General features: G+C 41.6%; 1 protein-coding gene across 2 annotated transcripts in view; it reads right to left on the bottom strand.

The window, feature by feature from the left end:
• Positions 1-14,444, bottom strand: part of LOC112110541 (phosphatidylinositol 3-kinase regulatory subunit gamma) — a 311,516-nt gene that overhangs the window by 20,543 nt on the left and 276,529 nt on the right. The window contains exon 1 of one of the 2 annotated variants that reach the window (XM_024205596.3): positions 12,973-13,341. The exons of the other annotated variant lie outside the window; for it this stretch is intronic. Coding sequence (XP_024061364.1) covers positions 12,973-13,078 — 106 coding nt within the window. The 5' untranslated portion in view covers positions 13,079-13,341. Of the gene's footprint in view, positions 1-12,972; positions 13,342-14,444 lie in introns of those variants that run through there. 2 annotated transcript variants of the gene reach the window in all.

The following is a 14,444-nucleotide window of genomic DNA, read 5'->3' as shown; positions in this document are numbered from 1 at the left end:
CTTGCGTCTGATGAAGCGGGCATTCACCCACGAAAGCTTATGCTCCAATACTTCTGTTAGTCTTAAAGGTGCCACAGGACCCTCTGTTGCTTTTTACAGATTCAGACTAACACGGCTACCCCTCTGGTAGAGAAAAGTCTGCAGTTAATTAAACTTTAATTTAAGCTTCTGAGACAGATGCCAATTAGACTAAGAATGTCTGCATTACTGAACCTTTCTTCTAGTATTTTCCTAGGGACATAGGATTTACAATGGGAAGTACAGAAAAGCACTCAACTGCAAGACTAACTTGCAGAACCAGGGCTCCCAATCAGTAGGCTGGAGTCAATTGTGGGCCACAGCACTTTTGTGAAGTCATCTGAGGGTTTTTGTTTTTAAACAATCCCTCTTTTTTTTTTTGTAACCGCCAAATATGAATGCTGCTACTTCCCACCCTCCACACCCCTCCCCCTCAACACATTTTAGGGCAAGTGGATCACAACAGATCAATGGCTCCCTAGCTGAGTTCTAGGTTTGAGACAATTGATTAATATTCTGGGAGTCATAATGCAATGTTGTATAAGGTAGTGCCATTATTGTGGAAGCACCTAGCTACTTTATAGTTAGAACTATATTTTCAAGTGGGCTTAGAACAGAACAAATTCCCGTCTAAAAGTAGACGAGGGTGGTGTGAAATTCCACACCAGATTTTATGCCCTTTGAATATTCTATATAGTTTTTGCTTGCTTTGTTTTCATTACGTCTCAATGAAATTTTTCTTTGGCAGGCCTACATTTTTCATTGTTGACCAATCTATACAAAACTTGATAGAGAAGTGTATCTTGAGTAGCTTTGGTGCAACAAGTTGTTTCTTTATTCAAAGTTGTGTTTAGGGTAATTTTTAGCAGTTATTCATGGCATAATTTAAAGCTTATGTGCTGTGTTATGCAAGCGAGAAAGACGGGGGGGGGAGGAGGGAGGAGGAAACCTTCTTCATCAGGAACTAATTTTTGTTAGAAATTTGTAACCTGTAACAGAAGGGTTCTTGTGCACCTGCTGACACAAGGGTTCATGCACAGCTACTGACAGAAAATATTCTGTCAGCCACTGTGATTCTATCCAACCCGTTGCCAAGTCCCCATCCCCAATTCAGTATTAGGAAGTGTATACACAAGACTTCATTGTGAAGCAGGGATGTTAACCTCCCACCCCAAAATACAGCTCCACAAAAGCAAGGTAACGAGTAGGAAAGCCATTCAATAGTAGATACCCTCTACTTCTCCATCCACCTTACCACAGATACCACAGACCATGCACCACAACCTTAACTTTGCCCATCTAGAGATGCCAGTCTTCCATGAAACCTTTTACCAAATTATTCTCTTCCAACACAGCCAACTTCTAGGCCAAGCATTCACAACTACTACTATTGGGAGAAAAAACAACATGGTAAAGGTGTGCATGCAGAATGGTAAAAGGCAGACAAGAGTTAAGATGTATGGTGGGCAGAGGAACAAAAATTATGGAGGGTGGCCCAACTTTTTGTTTTCTTGCTTTTATGGGTTTGTCAGGCATGTTGTGTGTAACAAGTCGAACTGCTTCACAACAAAGTTTTTTGTTGGATATGTTCAGATTCTTATGCTATGTCCATCACCATAGCATTCAACTTTCAAAGTTAACAACTGTAATATGACTGTCATCATTAAACCAGGGTAAAGTTTCCTCCACCCCACTGAAACCCCTCCGGTGAGCAAATTGTGAAAATTGTTTTCATATGTCCCTTGGCAAAGCACTAAAGGTGTTTACTATGAAAAAGAAACCAAGTCCTCATTCTTCTTCTTTCATTTACACTGGTATAAATCCAACTGAAATTGGAGGGCTAGATTTTCAGCTACCCCCCAATTCACTCATGTGCAGCTCCTTGACCCTCAGCTAATCCCTGCAGCAGGAGTTTAGAGCAGCCTCAGGGATATCAGCTACCGATATGACTGGAGTGCTGCAGCCACACCCCTTTCTACCTCCATTGAAGGCCAGGTGGGAGGATAGTGCAGAGCGAAGTTGTCCTGGGTGGCACAAGGCATCATGATTGTCTCCCTATAGAACATCACAGCCACTTGAATCTTCACATTTGAAGCAGGAAGATTTAAATACATTTCCAAAGTACAGGACCTTAGCATACCATTTTACTAAGAGACTCTTCTTCCGCAATATAGTGCCAGTGTACATAAACTATTCTGATTCCAGCCTGTAGAGATCAGGGATACACATACTGTACACAAAATAGTCAGTTCATTACAACAGACCAAATTTACCGCTGCAGTAATTCCACTAACTCTAGCAAAGCTACTAAGAATGAACGTGTTTATTTAACATATTACTTTCCTTGGATATTTTATAATTGCTTGAATCTAGAAGGTTATAAACCTAAAATAATTAGATTGAATAGTGCAACTTTTTTCCAACAACAAACATTCTTATTAGCACTTCAACAATCTGTTTCATGTCTGCTGAGACCAAGTAAAACAGCAGATATAAACTACATTACCTTATTACCAGACTTGGAAGGATTAGGATTATTGGTAAACATCGAATGCATTGTACATACACAAATTGACAAAAAATATTTTCATAGATAAATCAAAATTTACAGACAGACAAATAAGAAAAATGCTGTTTGAGAACTGCTGTTTGAGTTTAATTTAAGGCTATTTACTTTGTATATGTTGACAATTTATGTTTTAATAATTACAAGGCTAACTTTTTGAAACTCAACATCTGCCATTCAGTAATTACAGTCTGACTCCCCCACCCTCCAGTTTCCCACAACTGTGAACATTTAAATTGATAAAAAACACAAAAACGTTCTAAAATAAAAATCTATAATTATCTATCAAAGTTAAGAATACAGGAACATAAGAATGGCCATACTGATCAGACGTAGGATAGTATCCTGTCTTTCGACAGTGGCCAATGCCAGGTGCTTCAGAGGGAATGACTAGAACAGGTAATTATCAAGTGATCCATCCCGTCACCTATTCCTAGCTTCTGGCAAATGGAGTGTAGGGACATCTCTGCCCATCCTGGCTAATAACCATTGATGGACCTATCCTCCATGAACTTATCTAGTTCTTTATATTTAAACCCTGTTAAAGCCTTCACAACATCGGCTGGCAAAGAGTTCCACAGGTTGACTGTGCATTGTGTGAAGAAATACTTTCATTTGTTTTAAACCTGCTGCCTATTAATTTAATTTGGTAATTTCATAGAATCATAGAATATCAGGGTTGGAAGGGACCTCAGGAGGTCATCTAGTCCAACCCCCTGCTCAAAGCAGGGCCAATCCCCAACTAAATCATCCCAGCCAGGGCTTTGTCAAGTCTGACCTTAAAAACTTCTAACAAAGGAGATTCCACCACCTCGCTAGGTAACCCATTCCAGTGCTTCACCACCCTCCTAGTGAAAAAGTTTGTCCTAATATCCAACCCAAGCCTCCCCCACTGCAACTTGAGACCATTACTCCTCGTTCTGTCATCTAGTCTTATTAATCTCTCTGCATATGGAAGCTGTTCCATACCCCTACTCATTTTCATTGCCCTTTTCTGTACCTTTTCCAATTCACCTTTTTTAAGACGAGGCAATCACATCGGCATGCAATATTCAAGATGTGGGCATACCATGGATTTATATAGATGCAACATATTTAAAAAAAAAAAATCTAATTCTGCCAAGCGAATTTATGACAGTGTATTCTTCTATAGATTTACAGAACATCCAAGGAAAGTTAATTTTCTACAAGTAAACTTAATTAGCCCGAACTGTTAGTGCGCAGCGATTATTAACTTACTCTGCACTAACCAACTTCAGATCAGGAGGATTGTTCCAGGATGGTGGATACACAATGCAGAAAAGTTTACAAGTTAGTCACCAAAAAGGATAAGGATTCTAAAATACAACTCCTGATCTACCTTGCTAAATAGGCAGATGCCACAACACCTTACATCCCTCTTAAGTCACAAAACCTCAGATGACCGCAAGTGCTTGGGTCCCATGTATATATGATGTTTTTCTCCGACAATGACTATCATGGCTTTCTTGACCCAATTGACATTTTTGGACCAAAGCTAGGGAGTATAGATTCCGTGTGTGTGTGTGTGTGTGTGTGTGTGTATTAAGTGCAATTTTAGGAATTCGAATTTCTCTGTCAGAAGGAAAGAAGTGAGTCTGTAGGGAAAGGTAACTATTTTGTTCATTCTCCTAGCTGTAGACACCCACCAAGAAAGTCACTTTCAGTGGACAAGGAGGATGGTGGGGAAAGAAGACTACTTTCCCTAGAGGGTCAAGAAGTGTAGTAACTGCACACACCAGGCATGAACTCCGAGGAGGGACTACTGACCATGGAAGTCACCCACCAGAACACTGTCACAGGTGAGAACCGACTGGTTGACTCAGAATCCTACCTCTTGAAATCCAGAGGGTATCTGAAGCAAAGCTTTTTGCAACTTTCCTGCAAGAAATAATGGCAGATTGAAAAGCCTCTAGACAGTCAAACATCCCTATTTTCATACAATTAGATAAAATATCCCTCAAATGCAGTAAATGTTCTTGGTATCTTCTGAATTTACATAGAACAAAATACAGGTCAAGAGACACTAACACTATCCAAAACTTCTGATACTAGTCTGTTAACTTTAGACCAAGATGAAAAGCTAGCCCTGGGTGAACAAGTCTGGAATTTAAGGGAAGCATGAAGTCTGAGAACCACCCAGGACAAGAATGGGGTTCCATGTGAAGGAGATAAGGTTTCTATTTTTAGAGTGCTTGCCTTTGATAGTGACTGCAATACAAAGGGACACTGTATTTTCTCTTAGGACCAAAAGGAACAAGTTCAGCTAACCCCATCTGGCGACTCAAGTTGAACATCTATTGTCTGAGTCCATTCTCCTAGTACTACTGTGACTCCTCCTAGGCATGTTCTCCTCACTCTAATGTGTGTTGCTCTGCAACAGATTTTATTTTATCTCCTCCCATAACAGCAGCAAATGGCTTATTCCATATGGGGTTCCATTCTCGTCTCATTCCCCCATTGCTGGTCTATTGGTAAGACTATATGATAAACAACTGAACAGAGGATAAAGCCTGAAGAGCTCACCTCAGTGATTTGAGCTCCACTCTGTTGAAGTTGGGGATGGAGAATTGATCCTAGAGAGAAGTTGAGATGCCAAAAAGAGTCTGAAGAACACTAATTGGCCACAGCTGCCGGTCAGAAGAAATGCAACCTCGATTGCTAGATACTAATTGTGTTCTGCTTTCTTTGAACTAGACACATTTTGTATGTGCTGAAAATTTCGGTTGGCATTTTGACTTCTCAGATACAGTAAAGTTATTTCTTCTTCTACTGCACTTTTGGTAGATATGAATATATTCCAATGCATTATTCTTAAGATTAGACCCCCGCATCCCGAAACCACACACACTTCCCCATTGCTTTTTGGGCATGGTAGTAAAGTATATCAAGATTAAGGCTTTAGAAGAGATGACCCCCTTATTCCCTCCCCCAAACCAGCCCAAGAACGAGCCATTAAAAATGCAGCATATCATAAGATGGTCCTTGGTTACATAGCAATGGTGCAAATCTTAATTTGGCATCTCGATATTTTGATGATGAGCCCATTAGATAGAAAATAAAAGCAGCCAAAAGATTCAATGCCACTTATGAAAATATTTTATAAATGACTTTTCAGACAGAGATTATAAAATCTGCTCTTCAAAGAAAGATATAAGCAGTATTTATAAAATTGATGAGCAGGGACTTCTCAAATAATCAAATGGATATATACCTTTTGGTGAAATTCTGGCATCCTTTAACAACCACCTGCTTCAACATAGTACACACATCCAGCTCTTGTCTTATATACTTTTTATATCAGGAAAAACCTAAACCTCAAACAGTAACGCACACAGAGAAACACCAATAAAGTTATTATTCATGCCACTGTCCAACAACCCTCAAGGAAGAAAAAGAGAAATGACTCACTGAAACAATCAACATGAGATGATGTAAGGCACCCTGCTGCTTTAGTAATGGGTGCCAATATACATTTCTAAAACGAATGCCTAACTATTCCAACCAATATACATTAATAGCAAGAATACTGCATTCACCAACTGCAACCTGAGCAGTGTCAAACAACTATTTCACAGAATCTGTTGGTCTGTTTAACAATAAAATAAAAAAGTAATGAAAGTGTTGCACAGACGCATGCATCACTATAGGCTGAAGATCGAGGTCCTTATGTAGACAAGATTTCTGTTGTCTTCAATGAGAGTTTGCCTCAGGATATTGCTCATCAGGAGAAAGAAAATGTGACTTGAGCATAGGAATTCTGGTCAGTCAAGTTATCAGCTACACCATCACATCAGATTTCTTCCTACTTGCAATTCTAGTTCACTGAAGTTTTGTTTTAATTCTGCAACTCTTTAATGCTTTTATTTTTGTCTCTGAAAGATTTCATGGTGAGGAATGTATAAATTTCAGTACCCTTTTAATTTCTAATATTTTACAGAAAGGGGAATCATATTTCAGTTTTAAGGGTTCACTGATATTTAAAAACTGAAACGCACCTCAGATATATAGAGGTTAGTTAAGGAAGAGAAAAAGAATTCCACATCTTGTCGCACAACAATTGTTTTTAAAAACAGGAAAATGGTGTTTTTCCATCATGCAGATTCATTATGTGCATTGTCAGAAGTTCAATACTTCATCTAGCATTAATAAATCTCAAAAAAATAAAGCAGGTATCCAAGATCATCAGGCGAGAAATGCTCATGAAACTGAAATTCTTTAAACACCAAATAGCAGCTGGTCAGCACGAGCTTATGCAAGACCTAGTAGGTATGGAAGCACAACATAAAATATAGGCTACGTGTAAGATAATTTAACTTGATAGCTTAAAACAGGGGCAGACAATAGGCAGACCGCAGGCCAAATCCAGACCACCAGATGCTTCTAAACAGACCGCAAAATCTTACTTCCTACTTATCATCATAATTGTTATTGCGGTATGAAAAATGTTTCTCTGGAGTCTGGGCCTTGACCATACCTTGGCTAAGAAATTTGGACCTTGGGGAAAAAAAAAAAAAAAGAAAAAAAAAAAAATGGACTACCCCGGCTTAAAACGTCAGCTTAAAAAAATCCCACTCACACAAAAAGTGAAGAGTGGTCCATTATACAGACTCCATTTCTGAAGAATTTAAGCTTATTTTTGAAAAAGAGTCACTGTGTCTTATGGTTGCAAAGATAAGACACAATACTGGTTTGCATTTGGTAGGTTTTCATCATGAGCCTGCAGCCAGTGTCTCTGTTGTTGCTCAGCATCCACAAGGTGTGGGCACAAAGTTAAATTAACAAAACTGGCCAATTTCACTACTCCTACTCAGGACCTTGTGGGCAACAGTGAAACTGACAAGACTCTGACTCTGCAGCTAGTGCTTGGGATAACTATGTTCAGCAGCAAAAGAAACTCCAAGAGAAGGCTCCTTTGAAGCAGAAAAAGTAGAAGGTAGTTGGGCACCTACTAGTCAGAGGCTGATATGCAAGATGAAGTCTTGCAGACAGGTTCCAGGGATCGCATTCAAAAACAAATAAAACAAACCCCACATCCAGCAGACAGACAGGTGGGGGGCAAGGCCTCTCATTAGGGCATTTCTCCACATTTTATACCAACCCCAGGCTTGCAGGAGTCTCACATTTTTCGAGCCCTGTGCTCCAGAGCAAAATTTAATCTAATTTTGTAGCAATAAGGAAACTTCTCCTAGCCTGCAAAATAAGTCTGAATGAATGCACTTCATTGACAGATGAAGAGTGACATTCCCTAATATTTAGGGCCACCAAAAATGAGAACTAAGAAGAGGTGGAATGCAAAAGTCAGTCATGCAATGATTTAAAAAAGGCAAGGAAATCATTATAGCAGTCATTAAGTCAAAACTGGTGGAAGTAGTCTAGGTATAGCGAAGCCCCCCAGACATCTCACAACACCCCCCCCCAAATAGTTTAAAGATAAATAGCTTGAATCCAAGTCTCTTATTTCATAAAAAGTTGTTAAATATACAAGTCATCTATTGAACCCTATTCAATATGTGCTACGTCAAAATAGTGATTTGTGCAAGCTCTACTTTCTTTAGAGGAGGAAAAACAAAGTCTTGTTTGTTTTAAGTTTCTTTTCTCTGCAATTTTAAACATACACAAATAATTTTGATCCAAAAAATCTGTTCTTCAGGGGATTTATTCCACACATATAGAAGTGAAATGAAATCAACGGTTTTAATTCACTTTTGCAGGGTGTAAGAGCAGAATCGGTCCAGTAATAATAAAAATGTCTGTAATCAACTCAGATATAAGAAAATTAAGAATAGCAGAGTACTGAGAATTTATTAACAACCTGTATCTGTCCTATCCCTGGTAACCACAAAAAACAAATTCTATCTAGGTTCTTCTGCTATGTCATTCACCAGCATCCGGCTGCCAATGAACAACCACCAAGTTTGAGGAGCCACTTTCAATTGTAATTCTAAATTTTATCTACTACATGTAGAGTCGGACACTGCACTAATTCAAATCAGAGGGAATTTTGCCCTTAACCTCAAAAGGAACAGGAACAGGTCTACAGTTTTCAGTGTACATATGTTAAGCGGTCAGGAAGCTAATATTTTTTAGATTAATTGCAACCACCACTTAAAAGGACACTGTCATCTGAAAACTAGTCAGAACTCAAATATATGTTCCCTTCTGGATTATCTGTCCTCTTCATCATGTGAACATACTGCTTATTATTGTACAGTTTGTTGAGCCTTTTTAAACCACTGATTTTTTAAAATGTAGGCTTGGTCTACACAGACTTAACTATGTCACTCAGGGGTGTTGATTTTCCAAACCTGAGGAATGCAGTTATACCAACCAAACTCCTGGTGTAGACAGCGCTATGTTGACAGGAGGGCTTCTCCACTGACAAAGCTACCACCTCTCAGACTTCTTCCTTTGGTGTAGGTAGCGTCTTCGCTAAGCACTACAGCAGCACAGCTCCTTTGGTGCAGCTGCCCCATTGCAATGCTGTATGTGTAGACAAGCTTGTAGTGTTACGGACTTTGCAAACAGACACGCAAAAAGAAAATGGGGGCGGAGGGGAAAGTCAGTCAAATTTGGGCCTACCAGCCTTTAAGCATCCCTTTAATATTGCATTAGGAGAATGAGTTACTATTAGAAGCTAGATCAGCAGATAGATCTAGTTGCACATCAGCAAAACTTCTTTAAACTTGTGGTTTTGTAGTTTTGTTTCTAATGCACACAAAAGAAGCTGACTAATCTCTAATTTGTAAATAAACCAAGGATCTCTGCCAACATCTATATTTCATAGCCAAATATTATATTTTTATTGATTTTCATTGCACTGTGACAGAATAAATTCTCCTCTCAGAACTTTACAGATCAGATAAATTGGTGGTAAAATAAAAGAGAACAACACATGCTGGACAAAAACCAAAAGGGGTGGATGGGTGAGGAAACAGTTCTAAGTTCTACTAACTAGAAGTGATGGGGCACCTAAGCAGGTAATCAAGATTTAATGTTCTACAGTTCCAAGTTGCACTCAGATGACCTCTGAAAGCAAGCCAAGATCCCCTGTTTAAAAAAAACCCTTACATTACAGCCAGAAGTTCATTGTTGCAAACCTGGACAACTATGTGGTTAAATACAGCTATGTTAAATGCAGTAACATTTGTGAGAGTCACTGTCTTTTCAGGTGCTAAGTCTCAGAACTGTGGTCAAGTTATGGTTATCAGAATTTTAGTGACAGATTGATTCAAACATTGTTAATTAGAGTTATTCTAATATTAGAATATTGTGATGCAAGCATCTGTCTATGTTAATCCTGATTAGAAAAAAATAGTAGTGCATGAACTACAGATTGTTTGTTTTCATTATTACATGCAATTGAAGGTTAGTTTTGTTTTCACAACCACTGAAGATGTTCTGGTCTTCCACCTGCTAATACAATTCACAGAGCCACAAACCACATACAAATACTACAGCCACATTATGCCAGAATATTTAATAAAATGGATTAATCATGCCAAGAAAAAGCAAGGAGAGGGAAAAGGTGTTTTGAGAAAGTAGAAGTCACTTTCCTGCTACAACTTTAATTACAATGCTAGCTCTATATAATTATGTTAAAACATGTTTTAAAGAGGATGTATTAGAACTATGGACTGAATTTACCATAATCTATGTAAGAACAGACCATCCCACTCCAGTGTCTAGGTAATAAAGGACAAAAATTTAAACAAGTTAGCATATGCTTATAATCCTGATGCTGCTTCCATTGAAAATCAACAAATAAAGTTCCATGGTTTTCAACAGGAACAGGATCAGCTTTTCTCTTTGTGACTTTTATTTGAGCCTTGACACTGTAGCATATTTAGAAGATAGAAAACCAGTTCTCTGCTCTGAGAAATTTAGGTCTACCTAAAGTGCCATATACATCTATATACAGGCAACTGCATACATACAAACCTAATGAGGCCCCTGCAATAACTATGTAAAATTGCATGAGTTTGAGGTTAAAGGTGACACTGCACATTAGATTCTCCTTGCTTTTATTTGTATCTGAACTAGAGACACTAGACTGTAATCAAGAGTCTGCTCCTAGACTGAAGTCACTGGGGGCCCACTGTCAATAAATGTCAATATTCTAGTCTAGGGTGTGAAGGCCAACATTGTTTCCAGAACTGCGTGAGGAGAGCCAATAGACTTACCACCTCCTTTAGAGGCTTTATGATTTCCCATGTATCTTGTTAGTCTGTAGGCTATTCAGACAATATCTCAATTACTCACAAATTTTGCACTAAAAAGCATTATCAACTTTTTATTGGCAATGGGTCAAATTCAGTTCTAGTGTAAATGAGGGCAATTCCAGTCACTTTGGCCCAAAAATGTCTAGATTACATAATTTAACAAGGGGATTTAAACAACCACTCCTGGAAAATGAAAAATTGCAGCCCCTTAAATGAATTGTATCATACTGTGGATAAAGAAAACCTCTTGAACCAACATCATCATCTTCCCCCTCCCTGAACTCTTAGTTACAAATTTTATACATACCCACATAAGCCAGCTCACACATTCTTAGTTGGACAATAAGAGCTGGTCCTCTAAGACGTTGAGTGTAACCTTCCAAGAGGTTCTCAGCGCCTTACAGTATTGAGCCCTTAATACTTAAATTTCATCCCAGAATTAAAAATGTATATAAAAAGAGTTAGAATCCCTGAAAATAAAGCTTCATAATAGAAATACTGACAACCTTAACTACAGAAGCACTGCTTTAAAAAAAAGAAAAAAAAATTCTACTCTGCACAGGTTGCATAGCTTGGTTGCATGGCAATATTTATGGAGTGGCTATTAAAAAGCTATTTTCTGACCAATTCAGCTAGATAGGCCTACATACTTCAGAAATTAACATTTTCCTTTCATATGCTAGCAGCCTCCACACACTGAGCTGTTCCAAGGGCCATCTGAAAATGCAATACCAATGCTAAAAGATTTGGGGTCATCTAAGTTCCTTTTTATTACAGAGGGGCACGTATTAGCTGTTAACATGAGACATTAGGATATATTTACTGAAATTATGATTTCCTACCTAGTAATGAAGGAACAACTGAAAGGCAAATTGAAGCAGATTTCACTGAACTTTGTTAAACTTTCAAGAGTGACATTTAGGAATGTGTCAACTATGCAAGAATTTAAATGAGTGGTGGTCAGCACTCTAAAAAAAAAAAATATATCAAATCTATTTTGGATAAAGTGTCAAAATTACATGAGAAGATGGCTAAGGCCAAAAATATTAAGAAAAACTTTAAATCTAATTAGCCACATACCTAAAGAAACAGAACAGTCCATTCTACTGTAACAGACTATATTATAAAGTCACATGCAAGTATATACTTTGAGTACAGACTCTTCCAAAATTCTCTTTTAGACCTCTCCAACAATATGTGAGTGCACATATGCTTTTATACAATAAAGGAAGTCTCCTCTGCCCATTTATTCTGCATACCATAGACCTTGAAATTTACATCCTGAGCTAAACAAAAATAGAGGCATGAAGTCTCCCTGCTTATTAAGGCTGCTCTCATACAGTTATACAAAGCATTAAGATTACAGAATTCTGACAGTTTAATAATCAAACTATGAATTCTAGTAAGTTTAATGAAAAATGTAACCAACTTTCTTCTCTGATTTATCAGCCCTCTCCCCCACTTCCCACTCACTCCTCCCTAACAGACACAAAAGAAAAGCCCTCTACCCCAGGCAAACTTGGGACAATACATTTTCGAGACACCATTTCTAGAAAAAAAAGTTACATTTAAACCTTCCCTACAATAACCTTATTCAACAGAACTAAAGTAGCTAGGAGTTTTCTCCCGGAGATTGCATTTAAAAAAAAAAAAAATTCAGTGCAGGTCTAGGATTAGAGAGAATAAAATCTGCCAGATCCTAGAAACTATTAAACTGAAATTTAATTACAAATAGTTAAACAAAAGAAACCTAGAGAATGTTAAAGGATTACAGGCTCCACAAAAGAGCATTGCATGGGAATTGATCCGCAAATGCATCATCTTCAACAATGAACATGGAGAGGAAAAGGGGGGAACGGTCTCTCCTCTGCCCCCCCCGCGGGTTTCTACTACCCTCTAAAGGGCATTTAGCTCTTGATGCTTCCCGGAAAACAAGCCATTAAACCCTCTCTGCTCCACGGACAAGGGGTCAGAGTCATTGCGAAGTTTCCCTGCCCGGCCGAGCCAGTGGGGCTGCCGTTCTCGCCGCACCCCGGCTTTCACAGCCGGCAGCGGGAGCCCGGGGGGAGGGAAAGCTGGTCCCTACACTAGGCAAGTGCCTGGGGCTCAATCCGTTAGCCGGGGCGGAGGGCAGCCCGCTCCCCCTACCTGGAGGGTCCATCTCAATATAGAAGATCAGCTCGGTGGAATAGGGCATCATCACCTCCCGCCAGTCCGTGTCATCGCCGTCCATCTCCCACACCGTGTTGTACATCGCGACGGGCGACTCTCGGGAGCGAGCGATAGTCGGGGTGGGGGTTAGGTACGAGTCCGGCAATAACCCCCCTAGACTATTTTAGTTACAACAATAAAAAGGGGGCGGGGGGAAGCAAAAGCCCCCCTCCTCCGCGGGCAGGAGCCAGTCTCGGTCTCGATAGACTATCGCGACAGCGATGCTGTCGGGACACCGCGCCACAGGAGTCAGCTCCCAGCTGCGGCTCGCGAGGGGTTTTCCTGAGGCAGCCGGTTTCCCAGATAACAAGCCGCCGGCGGGGCGGGGAGAGGGGGGCGCTTTAAGGACAAACCGAGGGTCCCCGCCCCCACGGCTGGCTGAGGCGGGCAGCGGACGGCTCCGCACGCCTCTGTCCCTAGCCCGAGCTCGGCCAGCGCTCCTGCCCGGCAGTGCCTCGGGGAGCAGCCCCGCGCTCGGCTCAGGGCAGCCCCCGGTGCCGCGCTCCGTGGCCGGCTCGCAGCCCCGCGCGCAGCGCAGAGCAGGCGGTTCCCAGTCCCTCGCGCAGTGCCCGGCTCCCAGCCCCGCTAGGTTTCATTTTAAGAGGCTCTGAGGGGCCCATCCCAACCGTCGCCAACCGCCTCTTGCTGAGGACTAAACCACTCCCACCGCGAGGAGGGAGCTGGGCGGTACCATCCCCCTTAACCCTTGGCGCGCTCCCGGTTGCTCAGGCAAGAGAACTGGGGAGGTGGTAGCGTCCATCGAACCGGGGGAGGGGGAGGGTGTGACGCCACAGCGGGCGTAGGGACCCTGCGGCGGGACGGCCGCGTGGGAGATGCCCGCGGGAGACAGAGGCAGCGGGTGACGTCTTCCAAGAGCCAGGGGCAGAGTCTGAATCTCTTGCCGCCACCCCCCTCGCTGTAGAGAGAGCTGGTACGCTCCGGAGCTGGCCGGCCCGCCAGGGGCTGCTGCCGTGGAGCTCGCGAGCCGAGGGGGAGGGGCAGATTAGTTTAACCCAGTTGCCAGAGCGGCAGCCTTTGTCTGAGAGAGAAGCGAGCTCCAGGATTGGTGGAGGGCGCTCGGCCAACCAACTAGCCAATCAGCTGGCTCTGAAGCCGGCCGGCTAGCTGGGGATTGGTTGCAGGCCCCAGTTACTAAGCGGGTAAGAAGGGGGGGGGGATAAAGAGGGACGGAAAGGCTCGCGCTGCCCCTCCCTTTTCTCCCAGGAGTGGGGGAAGCTCCACCCACTGGGGGAAGGGACGGGGCTGCTAATGTGCACCCCTTCGCTGCCGTGGGGGAGGGGCGCTGGTCGGGGGGGCGGCTCACAGCGCCCCGCCATTGACTCAGTGACTGAGGGGGGCAGGGGCTGCCCTCCACTGTCTAGCTGATAGGGGTGGGGCTGCTAGGGGGC

This window comes from Terrapene carolina, unplaced genomic scaffold, assembly GCF_002925995.2.
Source record: "Terrapene carolina triunguis isolate 2854851 unplaced genomic scaffold, T_m_triunguis-2.0 Scaffold110, whole genome shotgun sequence".
Taxonomy (NCBI): domain Eukaryota; kingdom Metazoa; phylum Chordata; order Testudines; family Emydidae; genus Terrapene; species Terrapene triunguis.
Note: the sequence above shows the minus strand (reverse complement) of the source record. Positions and strands in the feature narration are given on the sequence as shown.